Source organism: Zootoca vivipara, chromosome 6 (assembly GCF_965207765.1).
Source record: "Zootoca vivipara chromosome 6, rZooViv2.hap1.1, whole genome shotgun sequence".
Taxonomy (NCBI): Eukaryota; Metazoa; Chordata; class Lepidosauria; order Squamata; family Lacertidae; genus Zootoca; species Zootoca vivipara.
The window spans coordinates 84,343,734-84,358,744 of NC_142589.1; the positions used below are offsets into that span (position 1 = coordinate 84,343,734).

General features: G+C 45.9%; 1 protein-coding gene across 2 annotated transcripts; it reads left to right on the forward strand.

The window, feature by feature from the left end:
- The first annotated feature begins 3,116 nt into the window (after window positions 1-3,116).
- On the forward strand, window positions 3,117-14,838 carry EBI3 (Epstein-Barr virus induced 3). 2 transcript variants are annotated; one of them, XM_035121016.3, is made up of 7 exons: window positions 3,117-3,301; window positions 4,756-4,887; window positions 6,610-6,855; window positions 7,810-7,918; window positions 9,741-9,913; window positions 11,050-11,213; window positions 13,094-14,838. In XM_035121016.3, exons 2-7 carry the CDS (start codon window positions 4,800-4,802, stop codon window positions 13,244-13,246), a joined length of 933 nt encoding a protein of 310 aa, XP_034976907.1. In that variant the 5' UTR covers window positions 3,117-3,301; window positions 4,756-4,799; the 3' UTR covers window positions 13,247-14,838. The 2 variants fall into 2 exon arrangements, with proteins under 2 accessions (XP_034976907.1, XP_088529005.1); XM_088672879.1 differs by having other exon boundaries at window positions 3,165-3,301; window positions 6,601-6,855.
- Window positions 14,839-15,011: the final 173 nt, after the last annotated feature.

The following is a 15,011-nucleotide window of genomic DNA, read 5'->3' on the forward strand; positions in this document are numbered from 1 at the left end:
CCAGCTCCCTAAGCCGTTCCTCATAAGGCATCGTTTCCAGGCCTTTGACCATTTTGGTTGCCCTCTTCTGGACACGTTCCAGCTTGTCAGTATCCTTCTTCAACTGTGGTGCCCAGAACTGGACACAGTACTCCAGGTGAGGTCTGACCAGAGCAGAATACAGTGGTACTATTACTTCCCTAGATCTAGACGCTATACTCCTATTAATGCAGCCCAGAATTGCATTGGCTTTTTTAGCTGCTGCATCACACTGCTGACTCATGTCAAGTTTGTGGTCTACCAAGACTCCTAGATCCTCCTAGAACAACAGCATCACACTGTTGTTAAGCTTGTAGTCCACTAGGACTTCTAGTTCCTTTTCTCATGTCCCCCATCTTATATTTGTGCAGCTGTACACTTAGGCAGATTGTTATTTTTTGTACTTTTGTGTATGCAAACCACTTTGAGATCCTTTAGATAAAGAGCTCTTTAAATTGAAATAATACTATATTTTGTTGGCATAGCCCCTTCCGCCGTAGAAGGAGGGGGGGGTTGTGGGCGCCACGAGGCCCTCACATGCTGGGAGGGGGGATGATTGCCATCCTCCCAACCCATTGGCTGGCTCCCGGACGGGCACTCCCTTGGCGCATCCAATCTGGACGTTCCAAGGGGGCGTGGCTCGCTGATTTAAGCGAGCGTGACCGGGAGTCAGCCTCTCTTTCCCGAACACCCCAGCCGCTTCGTTTTCCCACCCACCCTCCCTTTAGGCAAGGCTCTCCTTTTGACATTGCTATGGACCTCGGTTGGTCGCCGTTGAGGGGTCTGGTAGGAATTTCCCCACTTGGAAAATTGGCTCTGGCCTGGTGGTTTTCGCCTACCTCGTAGCAACTCGTCACAACTTTGGTTTTTGGCAGTAGGCATCGGATTATCTCTGAAAGGTTACAGGTGTGTGTGGGGGGGGAGGTTGCTGCCATCACCTCCCCCAAAATGCTGAAGGGTACTCCCTTAAGGAGTCCGGGGGCGTGGCCATGTCTGAAGCCGTGGTAGGTGAGGGCCTAAGGCACGCCCCCTAGTGGTGGCCCCAGGGTGAGTTCCTAGTTGATCTGCATCACAGGCCTCGCCCAACGGTGGTTAACCCTTCACAGGCTGCCAGCAGAGCGGGCTGGAGTCGGATATAGAGGGTTAGATCCAATGCCTAAGCCAATACCTCTCTACATCCGTAATCAGTAAAGTTGTGGCCTTTTACGCCCATTAACCTTATGCAATGTTTCCTGTATCTTTATTTATTCCGGGAGGGATCAGGGTATCGCCACACAACCATCTGTCTTGAGAAACGTTGGCGTATGCCTCCAGGGGGTGAAGTCAAACTGCGTTAGCAGCAATGAAGTGACCCCCCACAGGGTGCAAGCCTGCGCAGTGTTTCTGAAGGTCCTGGGCTGTCCAGATGAGAAGACCTCCCTCTCGGCCTTGCCAATGTGGTCCAAAGGAAAGCAACCAGAAGAGGGCAACCAAAATGGTCAAAGGCCTGGAAACGATGCCTTATGAGGAACGGCTTAGGGTGGGAGCTGGGTATGTTTAGCCTGGAGAAGAGAAGGTTAAGGGGTGATATGATAGCCATGTTCAAATATATAAAAGGATGCCATATAGAGGAAGGAGAAAGGTTGTTTTCTGCTGCTCCAGAGAAGCAGACACGGAGCAATGGCTTCAAACTACAAGAAAGAAGATTCCACCTAAACATTAGGAAGAACTTCCTGACAGTAAGAGCTGTTCAGCAGTGGAATTTGCTGCCAAGGAGTGTGGTGGAGTCGCCTTCTTTGGAGGTCTTTAAGCGGAGGTGTGACAGCCATCTGTCAGGAATGCTTTGATGGTGTTTCCTGCTTGGCAGGGGGTTGGACTGGATGGCCCTTATGGTCTCTTCCAACTCTATGATTCTATGATTCTATGAAAGCAAGATGTTGACAGTGGTACCTCAACTTCCGAATGCCTCGACTTCCGAAGGTTTTGATTTTGACTTACGAAGTCGGCAAACCCAGAAGTATTTTCGCCGTGGAACAGATCGCCTTTGTAAGTCGAGGTACCACTGTATTACACAACTCTTGGGAAGACAGGCAAACTAATACCACTGTACTGGAAGAAGCAAAGATCACCTGTGTCGAAGCAACGATTCTTCAACATCAGCTTCGTTGGACTGGCCATGTTGTGCGGATGCCTGATGATCATCTTCCAATCTAAATAAAAGGGTAAACTCGCACACTCTGGCCAGTTTCCATTTTGACGTGAAATGTTTGTTTCGGTATTATTCACTGCAGTGGCACCCTCCTGAGAGAAGCCAGGGCTCTCCGACTGAAAAAAGCTCCGCCTGGCACCCGCCACTTGTAACTCTAGCAAGGGAAGCTAAAATGAGTAGCAGGCAGGGATATATCGTGGAAATTGGAGTTCTTGGGAAAGTCCAGAAATAAACGATAAATTGCAAGAACTCAGGCCAAAAGAAAATGATTTCAAAAAAATCTTCACAAGGTTTTATTGATTTGATGCGGAGTTTAAATGGGAACCAATCCCAATGTTGAAGGCAAATAAAGATAAATTCCAGTAAAAATCAGAATTCCAGTAAAAATCAGGACAAGGCCCTGTTTCAACTATTCTTCGTCAGCAAAGATTCACAGGTCAAAGTGTACCAAGTATGTTTGCAGCTCTTCCTATCGGCCCCAGCCAGAACAGTTTTGGACTAGAACTCCCATCAACCCCGTCAGCAAATCTATTGGATGCTGCATTCCAAAACATCTGGAAGGCAACCGTAGGCTTATAAACTTGGCACAATAAGTTATCAACAGCCTTGCCATTTGTGCTTCTAACAACTGCTTTAAAATGAAAAGGGAAAAAATAAATACTGAATAACCCACATTCCCACCCCCATGGTCAGTTAGCCTACCTCACAGGGTCGTTGTGAGAGAATCAGGAATGCCCCTTGGTAAAAAAAAATTGCTCCAAGAAGTGTTAAATGAGAGGGGGAAACACAGGGGGGGGGCACACAGCCTTGGGGATGTTTCGGGAAGCCTGTTTCGTCATTCTGGATGTTGACTGTCCGGGAAGTGTGACAGGAGGGGAAATCGGAGCCAGTGGAGGGAGGGGTGGCTGTTACGGGAATCTGCCCTTTCTTAGGAGAAAAGGCTTCTTGAGCTCAGCTGTGAGCAGATAAAGGGCCAGGAAGTGAGGGGAATGCATTTCCAGCTGTTGAGACAAAACCACAGAGATATCCAGCCTCCTGAAGAGAGAGGGTTGTCGGTAACCAGCCCAGACTCGGACGGCAAAATCTTTGCTACTGGTGAGTCCTTCCCCCCCCCCTAAAAATAAAAATAAAAATTTAGGACTCCAATTACTGTTGCCATGACAGCAGCATGCAATGCAGAGCCTTTAACAAATCATAGCATAAAAGGATCTCTGCCCCAATGAGCCTGCAATAGCATGGCATACCAGTTGCTCTCTCCCAATGTTCCCCGGGGCCACGTCATCTCCTCCCTTAGTACTGAACTTTGGGGCCCTCGCTAGTCATGTGGAGCTGGGCTAACCTGTCAATTTTGGTTTCTCTCATATTCTCGTTTTTTCCAGGCTTGAGTTCAGTCCTCGACATCAGTTTGCAATTAAAACATCTCTCTCTCTCTCTCAGCTGCTAATTTTAATTGTCTAATTTTAATTATGCTTTTAATTACTTGTTTTGACTGTTGATAATTTTAATATTTTGTTTTATATTTTTGTAAATTATTTTGAGGTGTTGTGGTTTTTTTATTTTAAGGGGGGAAATCTAATGGTTTATAAATTTTGTTAAATAAAATAAATGCTAAGTGCCGCCTCCCCCCTGCCTGCCACCCCTGCTTCCACAGCTCCTGGCCAACCGCTCCTCCCTTTACGCCTCACTCCCCTATCCCCTCCCAGCTTGCCCCAAACATTTCCTCTTCCCCTCTCAGCTTGCCCCTCCGCTCCCTGATCACCATACCCCCCCTTGCTTTTAAAAAAAGGGGGTGGGTTTCACAGAGCAGTGTGCAAAGCACCTTCCCCCATCACACAGCTCACCTGGGCCACCTGCCATCATGCTACGGTTCACCACCTACTGGCAGCCATGTGAACTACAGTGTGATGACAGCCTTGCATTTTTACATATATAACAATAAAGACCATTTGGGCCTGTAAAAGCTTTCGGGTGGTCATACTGCTTCACTTGCAATTGGTACACATCCTCTAGTTTCCTGCTAAAATCTTGTAATTCTTAATACCACAAATGTTCCTGAGTTGTAGTTTCTTGTCCTACTTTTATTGCACTATAGTACAAGAGTGCCACTCCAGACGGCATTGCAGAACTAATAAACCAAAACGACCTGTGGATAGGGTTGCCAGACTCAATAAAGGATGGGACTTCTGTGCCTTTAATTGCCCTGCTCTCTTTTGAGTCTGGAAACCTTAAAGAGAAACCAGCAGACCCTTTGTTTAATTTCCAAGCAAAGAGTCTGCTGGTTTCTCTTTAAGGCTTCCAGACTCAAAAGAGAGCAGGGCAATTAAAGGCACAGAAGTCCTGTCCTCTATTGAGTCTGGCAACCCTACCTGTGGATGGTCCAGTGTAACTCTACCACTGATGCACTCCTACTGCACAATAACATGCTACAGAATATACCCACCCAAAAACCAGCCGTCTGGAGGGGTCCTTCTCAGTTAAGTTGTAAGCTTGGAAAATACTGCAAATTAAGTATTTTACATAAGTTGAGTTTTGACGACTCTTTCAAACAGGATTCTAAGCTGCACAAACACTGTTTCCTGAATTCTGAAGGAAGATGCAGCGGATAATACTGGCAATCACATTTGTCCTGTCACCCGTTTTCCCTTCACAAGAGGACATTGTTTGGTTCAAGGGATCAAAAGGTATGGCAGGAAGAGAGGCAAGGAGGTCAACTTGACATGAGTCAACAGTGTGATGCAGCAGCTAAAAAAGCCAATGCAATTCTGGGCTGCATCAATAGGAGTATAGCGTCTAGATCTAGGGAAGTAATAGTACCACTGTATTCTGCTCTGGTCAGACCTCACCTGGAGTACTGTGTCCAGTTCTGGGCACCACAGTTCAAGAAGGATACTGACAAGCTTGAACGTGTCCAGAAGAGGGCAACCAAAATGGTCAAAGGCCTGGAAACGATGCCTTATGAGGAACGACTTAGGGAGCTGGGTATGTTTAGCCTGGAGAAGAGAAGGTTAAGGGGTGATATGATAGCCATGTTCAAATATATAAAAGGATGTCATATAGAGGAGGGTGAAAGATTGTTTTCTGCTGCTCCAGAGAAGTGGACACAGATCAATGGATTCAAACTTCAAGAAAGAAGATTCCACCTAAACATTAGGAAGAACTTCCTGACAGTAAGAGCTGTTCGGCAGTGGAATTTGCTGCCAAGGAGTGTGGTGGAGTCTCCTTCTTTGGAGGTGTTTGGAGGCTTGACAGCCATATGTCAAGAATGCTTTGATGGTGTTTCCTGCTTGGCAGGGGGTTGGACTGGATGGCCCTTGTGGTCTCTTCCAACTCTATGATTCTATGATTCTATGAAAGCTCTGGAAGCGTGCGGGGAGTGTGAGCCTGGGGCCACTGCACTGCGCCTCTCAGATGCTCAGGAGGCCCCAGGCCAGCGCTCCCCGCGCGCCTCCGGAGAGCTGCCTGAAGCCGCTCAACAGCAGAGGCGCGCAGAGGCAGACACCAGCGTTCGGTGCCCCTTCTGTGCCCCTGATAGCCAGGTGCCCTGGCGCCTGGCGCCACCCAGCCTGGGCCTAGGGACGGCCCTGAATTCCATTAATAAAAATAGTAACAACAACAACAACAACCTCGCAGGGTCATTGTGAGAATAGAAGGGTGAGAGGTGGCTGAGAGAGCCACCTTCAAATATCTGAAGAGCTTCATATGGAAAATAAAGCAAACTTGCTTTTTGCTGCTCCAGAGAGGAGGACCTAAATTAACTGACTCAAATGACAATAAAGGAGATTCCAACTAAAGATTAAGATGAACATTCAGAAAGTCAAAGCTGTTGGACAGTGGAACGGACTCCCTTGGAAAGTGGTGGCCTCTCCTTCATTGAGGCCAGGGGACCATTCATTAGCTTTGGTTCCTGCATTGTTAAGGTTTGGACTAGATCAGGGGTCCCAAAACTAAGGCCCGGGGGCCGGATGCGGCCCAATCGCCTTCTAAATCCGGCCCGCGGATGGTCCGGGAATCATCATGTTTTTTTACATGAGTAGAATGTGTTGTTTTATTTAAAATGTATCTCTGGGTTATTTGTGGGGCATAGGAATTTATTCAATTTTTTTTCAAAATATAGTCCGCCCCCCCCCCCCACAAGGTCTGAGGGACAGTGGACCGGCCCCCTGCTGAAAAAGTTTGCTGACCCCTGGACTAGATGATCCTTGGGAGTCCCTTCCAACTCTATAATTCTACGATTGTAAGAAAATAGGAGTTCTTTCTTGTATTCCACTTGTAAGCTCTGGAATAAAAGATAAGTGCTGCAAGCTTCTCTCTTTCTCTGACAAGATACCATGCAAATGTTGTATATTACTAATTGTCCCCTCCCCCTTCCATTGTTCTGTTTTTTGGGGGTGGAGGGAACACAGGAGTTCCAATAGACCAGCAGTACGCCAGACTTGGGACATTTGAAATACTTTTGCATTGCCCTGTCCCTGAAAGCAATTCCACGGTGGGATGGAAAATGAGCAGCCCGTTACATGGGATTTTGAAGGCAGTGAGAAGAGATGGCAGCCTTGTTTTGAAGAACGCCAGCCTGGCTCAGAATGGCGAATACAGTTGCTATGATCTCACCACTGGGCGGTTGCTGCGGAGAATTCACCTGAAGCTGGGCTGTGAGTAGAAAAAGGCAATTACAGTCCACATTCCTTGTGACTGTGTCTCAAGTTCTCGATGTTTGGTCTTTTGTTACTCTGTCCCACGCTGGTTGATTACCACCAGAGTCTAACCAAGAGTCTGCCTTTCTGTAATCCAGGATTTCCCAAACTTGGGTCTCTAGCTGTTGCTGGACTACAATTCCCATTATCCCTAGCTGCAGGACTAGGATGATGGGAACTGTAGTCCAAAAAGAGCTGCAGACCCAAGTTTGGGAAACCCTACTTTGAATTGGTTGGAAGAGGAATTAAAATTCAACGTAGCACTTAATTGCATGCTAGAATTGGCAATATTACAAGTGCCACATAAACCCCATTCTACACATGTGAGAAATCAATATTTTCGTGTGGCAGCACCTGCACTTTGGAACTCCCTGCCTCTTGATATCAAAGGGGCAAATAATAATTATCAAAATAATAACTGTATTATTTTGGTGCACATAGCTGTCAAGTTCGCCCTTTTTTTTAAAAGGGAAATTCCCTTATGCTGAATAGGCTTCCTCGCAAGAAAAGGGAAAACTTGACAGCTATGATTTTGGTGCATGCTAAAAGCATTCCTGTTTAGACAAGCCTACTCAGATGCTTAGAAAGTCAAGGTGATTTGAATCTGTTGTGGTCTTTTCACTTTTGTATGCTTTAAAGCAGGCATCCCCAAACTGCGGCCCTCCAGATGTTTTGGCCTACAACTCCCATGATCCCTAGCTAACAGGACCAGTGGTCAGGGAAGATGGGAACTGTAGTCCAAAACATCTGGAGGGGCGAAGTTTGGGGATGCCTGCTTTAAAGTATGGTTATGGATTCCCCCCCCCCAAGTTTTATTGATTTATCTCTTTCTTTCTTTTTACTATAAAGCAATGCATAATTTTTATGAAATAAATAATTAAACCACCTTTCTGCTCCTCCCCTTTCCTCCAGACCCACCTGATAAACCTTTAGCACGGTGCCAGACCAACAACTTCTCAGCCATCAATTGCTCCTGGAGATTGGAGACCGAGACACACCTGCCTACTTTTTTTTCCTCCACGTAGGTAAAATGGAGAAACTCCCTCTAATTGGTATCATAGATACAGCTTGTGGCAATCTGGCTTCTCTCTTCACAGAGGAAACAATATTTATCAAATTAAAGTGAAGCTTTCAGAAGGGTTTCTGAGCCAGATCAGGCTGCAGGGCTACCCATGATGCTCATAAACCAACTCGTTTCTGTTATGTACTGAGCTGAATCCTAGAACAATAGGATTCAGAATCAGCAGTCTGATTGGTCCGCAGGAGCTACCCAATCCAACTCCAGGTGGAAGTGAATCCGCAACCTGATTGGCCTGCAGGAGCAGCCAATCAGGCTGCAGGCAGAAGTCAATCCACAACCTGATTGGCTCACAGGTGTAGCCCGGAAGTAGCCAATCACGCAAGGCCCATTGTGTAAATAATGTATACAGTGGAACCTCGGTTTATGAACACCTCGGTTTATGAATTTTCGGTTTATGAACGCCGCGGACCCATCTGGAACGGATTAATTCACTTTCCATTACTTTTAATGGGAAAGTTCGCTTCAGTTTATGAACACTTCAGTTTATGAACAGACTTCCGGAACCCATTACACCCATGTTTCAGTTTATGAACGCTTCAGTTTAAGTACTTTGCGGACCCGTCTGGAACGGATTAATCCACTTTCCATTACTTTCAATGGGAAAGTTCTCTTCAGTTTATGAACGGTTACTCCACGGACCGTCTGGAACGGATTAATCCACTTTCCATTACTTTCAATGGGAAAGTTCGTTTCAGTTTATGAACGCTTCAGTTTATGAACAGACTTCCGGAACCAATTGTGTTCATAAACAGAGGTACCACTGTATAAGCAGATGGTTTTGGGAAAAGAGCCATTCTTCTCTTCTTCTCCTTGATTACTATGAGCTGAATAAAGAGCATGAAATTCACTCTTGACTCCAAGTATATTTCAGTTTCCTTAGTAGGTGTCATGGACTGGTTGGACACAGAGGAATAGTGGGAGGAACCAGCTAGGAAACCCCCAAGGGAAGAAGGCTCAGAGCCCAGGGACTGCAGGTGGGACAATAATGAGTGGCCAGAGAGAGAAGAGGGAGCAGACTGGGAAAATGTGTCAGAAGCTGAGGCGGTAACAGGTTTTAGTGAGCAGGGAGAGTCTGTGGCAGAGAGAAGTCCAGAATCAGAGGTAGAAGAGGAAGCTGGAGAGGAGGGAGGCCAAGAGGCAGAGATAAGTCCAGCTGGTGAAGAGTCATGGGTGTCTCTCTGTCCTGCTGCGAGAAGCTCCCCTCCCTGCTGGTCTCCCAGAACCAGGAGAGCCATGAAGAGGGGGGAGGAGAAGTGAGCTTCATGCAAGAGCAGTCTCAGATTGCATGGGGAAAACCCTGGGGAGGAGGAGGAGACTTAAGGCAGCTGTGGGGAGCCAGGGACCTTTAGTCTCAGCAACTGATCCATAGGGCAAGAATTGCTGTGTTCGTGAGGCCTGACACTCCTGTCCTGTGCAGCTCCTGTTGGAACGCAAGCGAACAGCAGAGAACCTACACAAGCGACGCTGACGAAACAAAAAACCCACGTACACTAAGCAAAACAGAAACCCCGACCCCCACCCTCCCCATCTACCTCTTTCCCCCTTTTCTTTCCAATGTCTCAACAGATGAAACGGATTTGTAAAGATGTTACGAGAGACATTGCACATATTTTTGTAAATCAACAAAATCTTTAATAAAATATAAAATAAAAATAAAATTAGGGTTAACTCCAGCTTGCTTGGTGTGATTTGTTGCTGGCTTGCTCCTGTCAGTAGGTGGGCTGGGCAGCCCATGCTAATATTTGACTTCTTTGCAACCCAGGTTTCTCGTGGATGGAGAAATAAAGGAGTGTGTCCAAGCTACCACAGCGGCCAACAGCTGCTTCTTCGACAATGTCCAGATGTTCTCTTGGAGGCCCTATGTGCTGAATGTAACAGCGGTGAACCCCCTGGGGACAGCGACGACCTACTACTACTTCCACCAGCTTGATATCAGTAAGTATTCATAGAACCATGACACACAAGATTTCGCTCACCTTTTCTAACGGAAGTGAAATATGGTGAATTTCATGCTCTTTATTCAGCTTGTAATAGCAATAGAAGAAGAAGAGGAGAATCGCTCTTTCCCCCAAACGTCTGCTTCTATACATTATTTACACAATGGGCCTTGCGTGATTGGCTACTTCAGGGCTGCACCTGTGGGCCAATCAGGTTGCGGAATGACTTCTGCCAGCGGCCTAATTGGCTGCTCCTGCAGGCCAATCAGGTTGCGGAAGGACTTCTGCCAGCAGCCTGATTGGCTGCTCCTGCAGGCTAATCAGGTTGCTGATTCACTTCCACCTGGAGCTGGATTGGGTGGCTCCTGGGGCCAATCAGCAGTACATAACAGGAAGGAAACAGGATTCATACTGTTCCTCTTTAGACATTGCTGGACTACAACTTCCATCATCTCTGACCATTGGTCACGATGGCTGGGGCTGATGTGTCACTAGCCAATACCTAGCCACACTGGCTAGCCCAAAGAAGGACCCCTTGTCCTCTGGTGGAGGCAGATGAGCAATAGTCTTCCACTGCTTCACTGGGGCAAAGGCCTGTACAGTGCAGAGATAGGGAACTTTCCGTTTTGTCCATCACTGGGGATTTAAAAGGTTTTAAACCACAAGGGTGACAGAAACAGGTTTGTAGGTCCAGAGTTTTGAGGGCACGTTGTGTTATTCAGAGTGGCTTTTACAGGATTGACTCTGAATGTTGTCCACATTAACACCACACATTTATGCCACTTTAAACAAGCATGGCTTCCCCCAAAGAATCCTGGGTAATGTACCGTAGTTTGTAAAGGGTGCTGAGAGTTGTTACGAGGGCTCTATCCCCCCCCCACAGAGCTACAATTCCCAGAGTTCCTCGGGAAGGATTGTTAAACCTCTCTGGAAACTGTAGTTCCACGAGGGGACTAGTGGGGTCTCATAACAATTCTCAGCACCCTTAACAAACTACAGTTCCCAGGATTCTTTGGGAGCCACAACCATTTAGTGCCTAGTGTGAAGTTGGCACCATAGGCCACGCATGCTTCTTTCATCTCTCCACTTGCTTGCTTGCTTTGTATTATTTTCTCTGCACTGGCTTTTTCTTAGTCAAGCCTGACCCTCCAGAAGACTTGAAGGTCACCCAGATCCTGGGCCAGAGGAAGAAGATACTTTTGGTGTGGAAGCCCCCCAGCTCCTGGAAACTCTCAGAATACTTCGCCCTCAAATACATGATCCGTTACACAAGGGATGGAAGCAACACCAGCAAAGTGGTGAGAGACAGCACCATAAATAAGTCAGGGCTCTGTAGCTTTAAGACAAAATTGCTGCGTTTCCTATATTTAACAGTTTTGTTTCTTCTTGCAGCCCTTCCTTTAATGCTTTGGTGCACAGGCTGCTGACTTATTGGAGATAATAGAAGTAGTAGCAGTAGCAGCAGCAGCCATTTATTTTTGTACCCCAGCCACTCTAGGCAGCTTCCAATGTAATATTGTGGATAGGAGCCAGACTATCAGCTAAGCATGGCTGTAAGTCTGAAACATGATTGCGAGAAGGACCTGTAAGAAATCGTGCTGTGAATTTTAGGGGGAGGGAGATCCAAATACAGTGGTACCTTAGTTCTCAAACTTAATCCGTTCTGGAAGTCCATTCCAAAACCAAAGCGTTCCAAAAGCAAGGCATGCTTTCCCATAGAAAGTAATGTAAAAAACTTCCTGACAGTAAGAGCTGTTCGGCAGTGGAATTTGCTGCCAAGGAGTGTGGTGGAGTCTCCTTCTTTGGAGGTCTTTAAGCAGAGGCTTGACAGGCATATGTCAAGAATGCTTTGGTGGTGTTTCCTGCTTGGCAGGGGGTTGGACTGGATGGCCCTTGTGGTCTCTTCCAACTCTATGATTCTATGAAACCTTTTAAAAAAAAAAACAACTCACCAAACAGCTATTTAACATGAATTTTACTATCTAACGAGACCATTGATCTATAAAATGAAAGCAATAAACAATGTACTGCAATCAATCAGTAGCTGAACTGGGTTCCACACAGTCACAAAAACAAAACAAAAAAGCCACAAAAACAAAAATGCAAAATAAATAGCAAACACAGACAGACCTCAGTGTAACACTCAAAATGGAAGTGTGGCACTCAAAACGGAGCACATTCAACTTCCAAAAAAAGTCTGCAAACCGGAACACTTACCCGTGTTTCTCATATTATAAGACATGTCTTAAATTTCTTTCTTCCTCAAAAAAACACACTATGACTTATTTTCAAGGGATGTCTTATTTTTTTCCTCCTCCTCCTGCTGCAGCCGGCATTGCTGCTGCGCCTATCACTATGTCTTATTTTCGGGGTATGGCTTATATTCCTTGAATGCTTAAAAATCCTACTATGGCTTATTTTATGGGTATGTCTTAAAATATGAGAAACAGGGTACTTCTGGGTTTGCAGTGTTTGGGTTCCAAGTTGTTTGAGTACCAAGGCGTTTGAGAACCAAAGTACCACTGTAGAAGTAGTGTGGTGTAATGGTTAAGAGCGGTAGACTCGTAATCTGGTGAAGTGGGTTTGCGTCCCCGCTCCTCCACATGCAGCTGCTGGGTGACCTTGGGCTAGTCACACTTCTCTGAAGTCTCTCAGCCCCACTCACCTCACAGAGTGTTTGTTGTGGGAGAGGAAGGGAAAGGAGAATGTTAGCCGCTTTGACACTCCTTCGGGTAGTGATAAAGCAGGATATCAAATCCAAACTCCTCCTCCTCCTCTTATTATTATGCACGGTGTGGAGTGAGTGGGCAGAGAAAGCTTTTTCTCTCACTCTCTTAACACTCAGGGACGTCCGAAGAAAGTGAATGTGGGAAGATTCTGGATAAAAGAAACCCCTTCTCCACACATTCTCACAGGAAGCAGCGATGGGCACCAACTTGGATGGCTTTAAAGCTGCTTAAGGTCCCTTCCCCTCACATTTTATCTTCACAACAACCTTTGAGGTAGATTAGGCAGAGATACCGGAACTAGCTGAAGCATCCTGTTAGAGGGGTGTGTGTGTGTTGAACCCATCTCCCCACTTCCAGTCAGTAGACTGGGCCACACTGGCTTCCTTTTTCTTCAGAGTGGCAGGTTTTTGAAAAATGAAATTACAACTGTGGTCCTTTGTCTCTCGCAGACAAGGCCCACCCTGCAGACCTCCTTTGTGTTGGCTGGGATCCGCCCTGGAGTGACGTACCATGCCCAGGTGGCAGCAAAGGACTTCCTCGATAGCGGCGAGTACAGTGATTGGAGCCCGGCAGCATCAGGGGCATCCTGGATGCCAGAGTGATGTGCTTGAAGAGCATCTTGAGTTCCTGTGGCAAGGGGGCTTTCGTATGTGCCTCCACTTCCCAGGGGTGGCCAAGCGTTCTTCGTCACCTTTTGCAATTCTGGAGTTCACACACAGCCTGACTCATGAAAGTCTAATTTCTATTTGCACGGGGAAATTTCAGCTCCTTTTCCTCCTTTTCCTTTACTGGGAACTAATTTGACTCCCCTTTTTCTTCTATATACTGTATGTGATAAATGTATGCTCTCATTGCACTCCCTGTTGTTTCCCGGTTTCCCCGTCCCCCTTACATTCATTATTCTCACTGCATTTGGTATGTGCTTATGCCAATAACCATTCTGTATGAAAAATGGCGACGAAAACAACAACAACAACAACAACAACAACAACAACAACAACAGGAGCAGTTTCTTGTTAAAAAAGAAAAAGAAGAAAAAACCTAGTTTCTTTCACACACCCTCCCCAAAAGATCATAGACCACCAATCCAGGAGTTTCTGACAAGGGCTTTTTGAGAAAGCACTATCTATATCACACTGCAACCAATGGCAGTATTCAAATTTATCTTAGTAGGAATTAATAACATCTCATTACACAAAAGGCTCATGTCAGCCAATCTTCTTATATAATGTTACTGTTGGAAAACAAGAGCAAGAACATAATAAAAGCCTACTGAATCAGGCCAAAGACCCAACTAGTTCAGCATCCTGTTCTCACAGGGGCCAACCAGATGTCCTTGTAAGCAGGACAACAGATTTATATTATATTATTATATTATCCAATCACTGCATTAGTATAGGATACTTCAGTTATTTCTGTGTTTACATTTTATGAAAATACTAGCTGCACCCAGCCACGCGGCAAATCCTGCAGCCCAGCTGATGCCCAACGTCTTGCTCTGCTTTCCTTTGGACCCCTCCAGCGAAGCCAAGTCTTGTCGCCTGGGCACTGGGCAGCAACAGGACCTCCAGACATACGACCCAGGCTTGTCACATTGGTGTGGGTAACCAGAGGTTCAGGTTCACTCCATTGTGAGAGAAATAATTTATGTTGCTTTTTATTGCCTTTTTAGAACAATCATTGGCCTTTTTTTTATAAAAGTCATAAGGCCATGCGGTTATAATGGTTAGGAGATTTTTATCTGGGGATTTTCTAATATAGCTTGTGGAACAAAAATGTACTTAAATATGCTAGCAAAAGAACAGGTGTTATATGCTTTTGCAGAAATTGCAGTTAAGAACAGCAAAAAGAACAAATATACTGTATGCTTCAGTGAAATAGAGGAATATGGCTTTATTGCTAAAAAACAGCATGTAGCAGGGTGAAAACATAATGCCAAATAAGGAAAATCACAAATATGAGAGATGGTCGCCAGATTAAGAGGAATGGGAGAAGAGGAACAGGGGCGGGGAGTTTAATATTGTACTAGGCGGACGTGATAGGTTGTGACCCCTGAACAGGGGAGGGAATCTTGCGCTAGGAGATACCGGTAGCATAAAAGCTTCTTGGGTGAAGATTTTCGGGTGTGCTTTGGTCACCAATCTTGCAAGTATGTTTTTGTGATCACTCAAATAAATGTATGCTGGTTCACCAATTTTGCTTAGAATTTATTTCAAGGGTCCAATTGGGGCCAGTGTTTTTATATCTAACAATTGTCTCTCAAGACAGGCAGATGCGAACAACCTAAAAGCAAACATGTCCAAAATTCTGTGCATATTGTTCTCCCCTCCTCCTCCTCCTCCTCCTCCTCCTCTTCGGGGTCTTGTG

What these genes read in the sequence shown, in the direction of transcription:
- EBI3 (XM_088672879.1), top strand. Translation starts at nt 4,800, where the DNA reads ATGCAGCGGATAATACTGGCAATCACATTTGTCCTGTCACCCGTTTTC. An exon ending in AATTCACCTGAAGCTGGGCT is followed by an intron (nt 6,856 to 7,809) that starts GTGAGTAGAAAA and finishes CCTTTCCTCCAG; the next exon opens with ACCCACCTGATAAACCTTTA. An exon ending in CTTCCACCAGCTTGATATCA is followed by an intron (nt 9,914 to 11,049) that starts GTAAGTATTCAT and finishes GCTTTTTCTTAG; the next exon opens with TCAAGCCTGACCCTCCAGAA.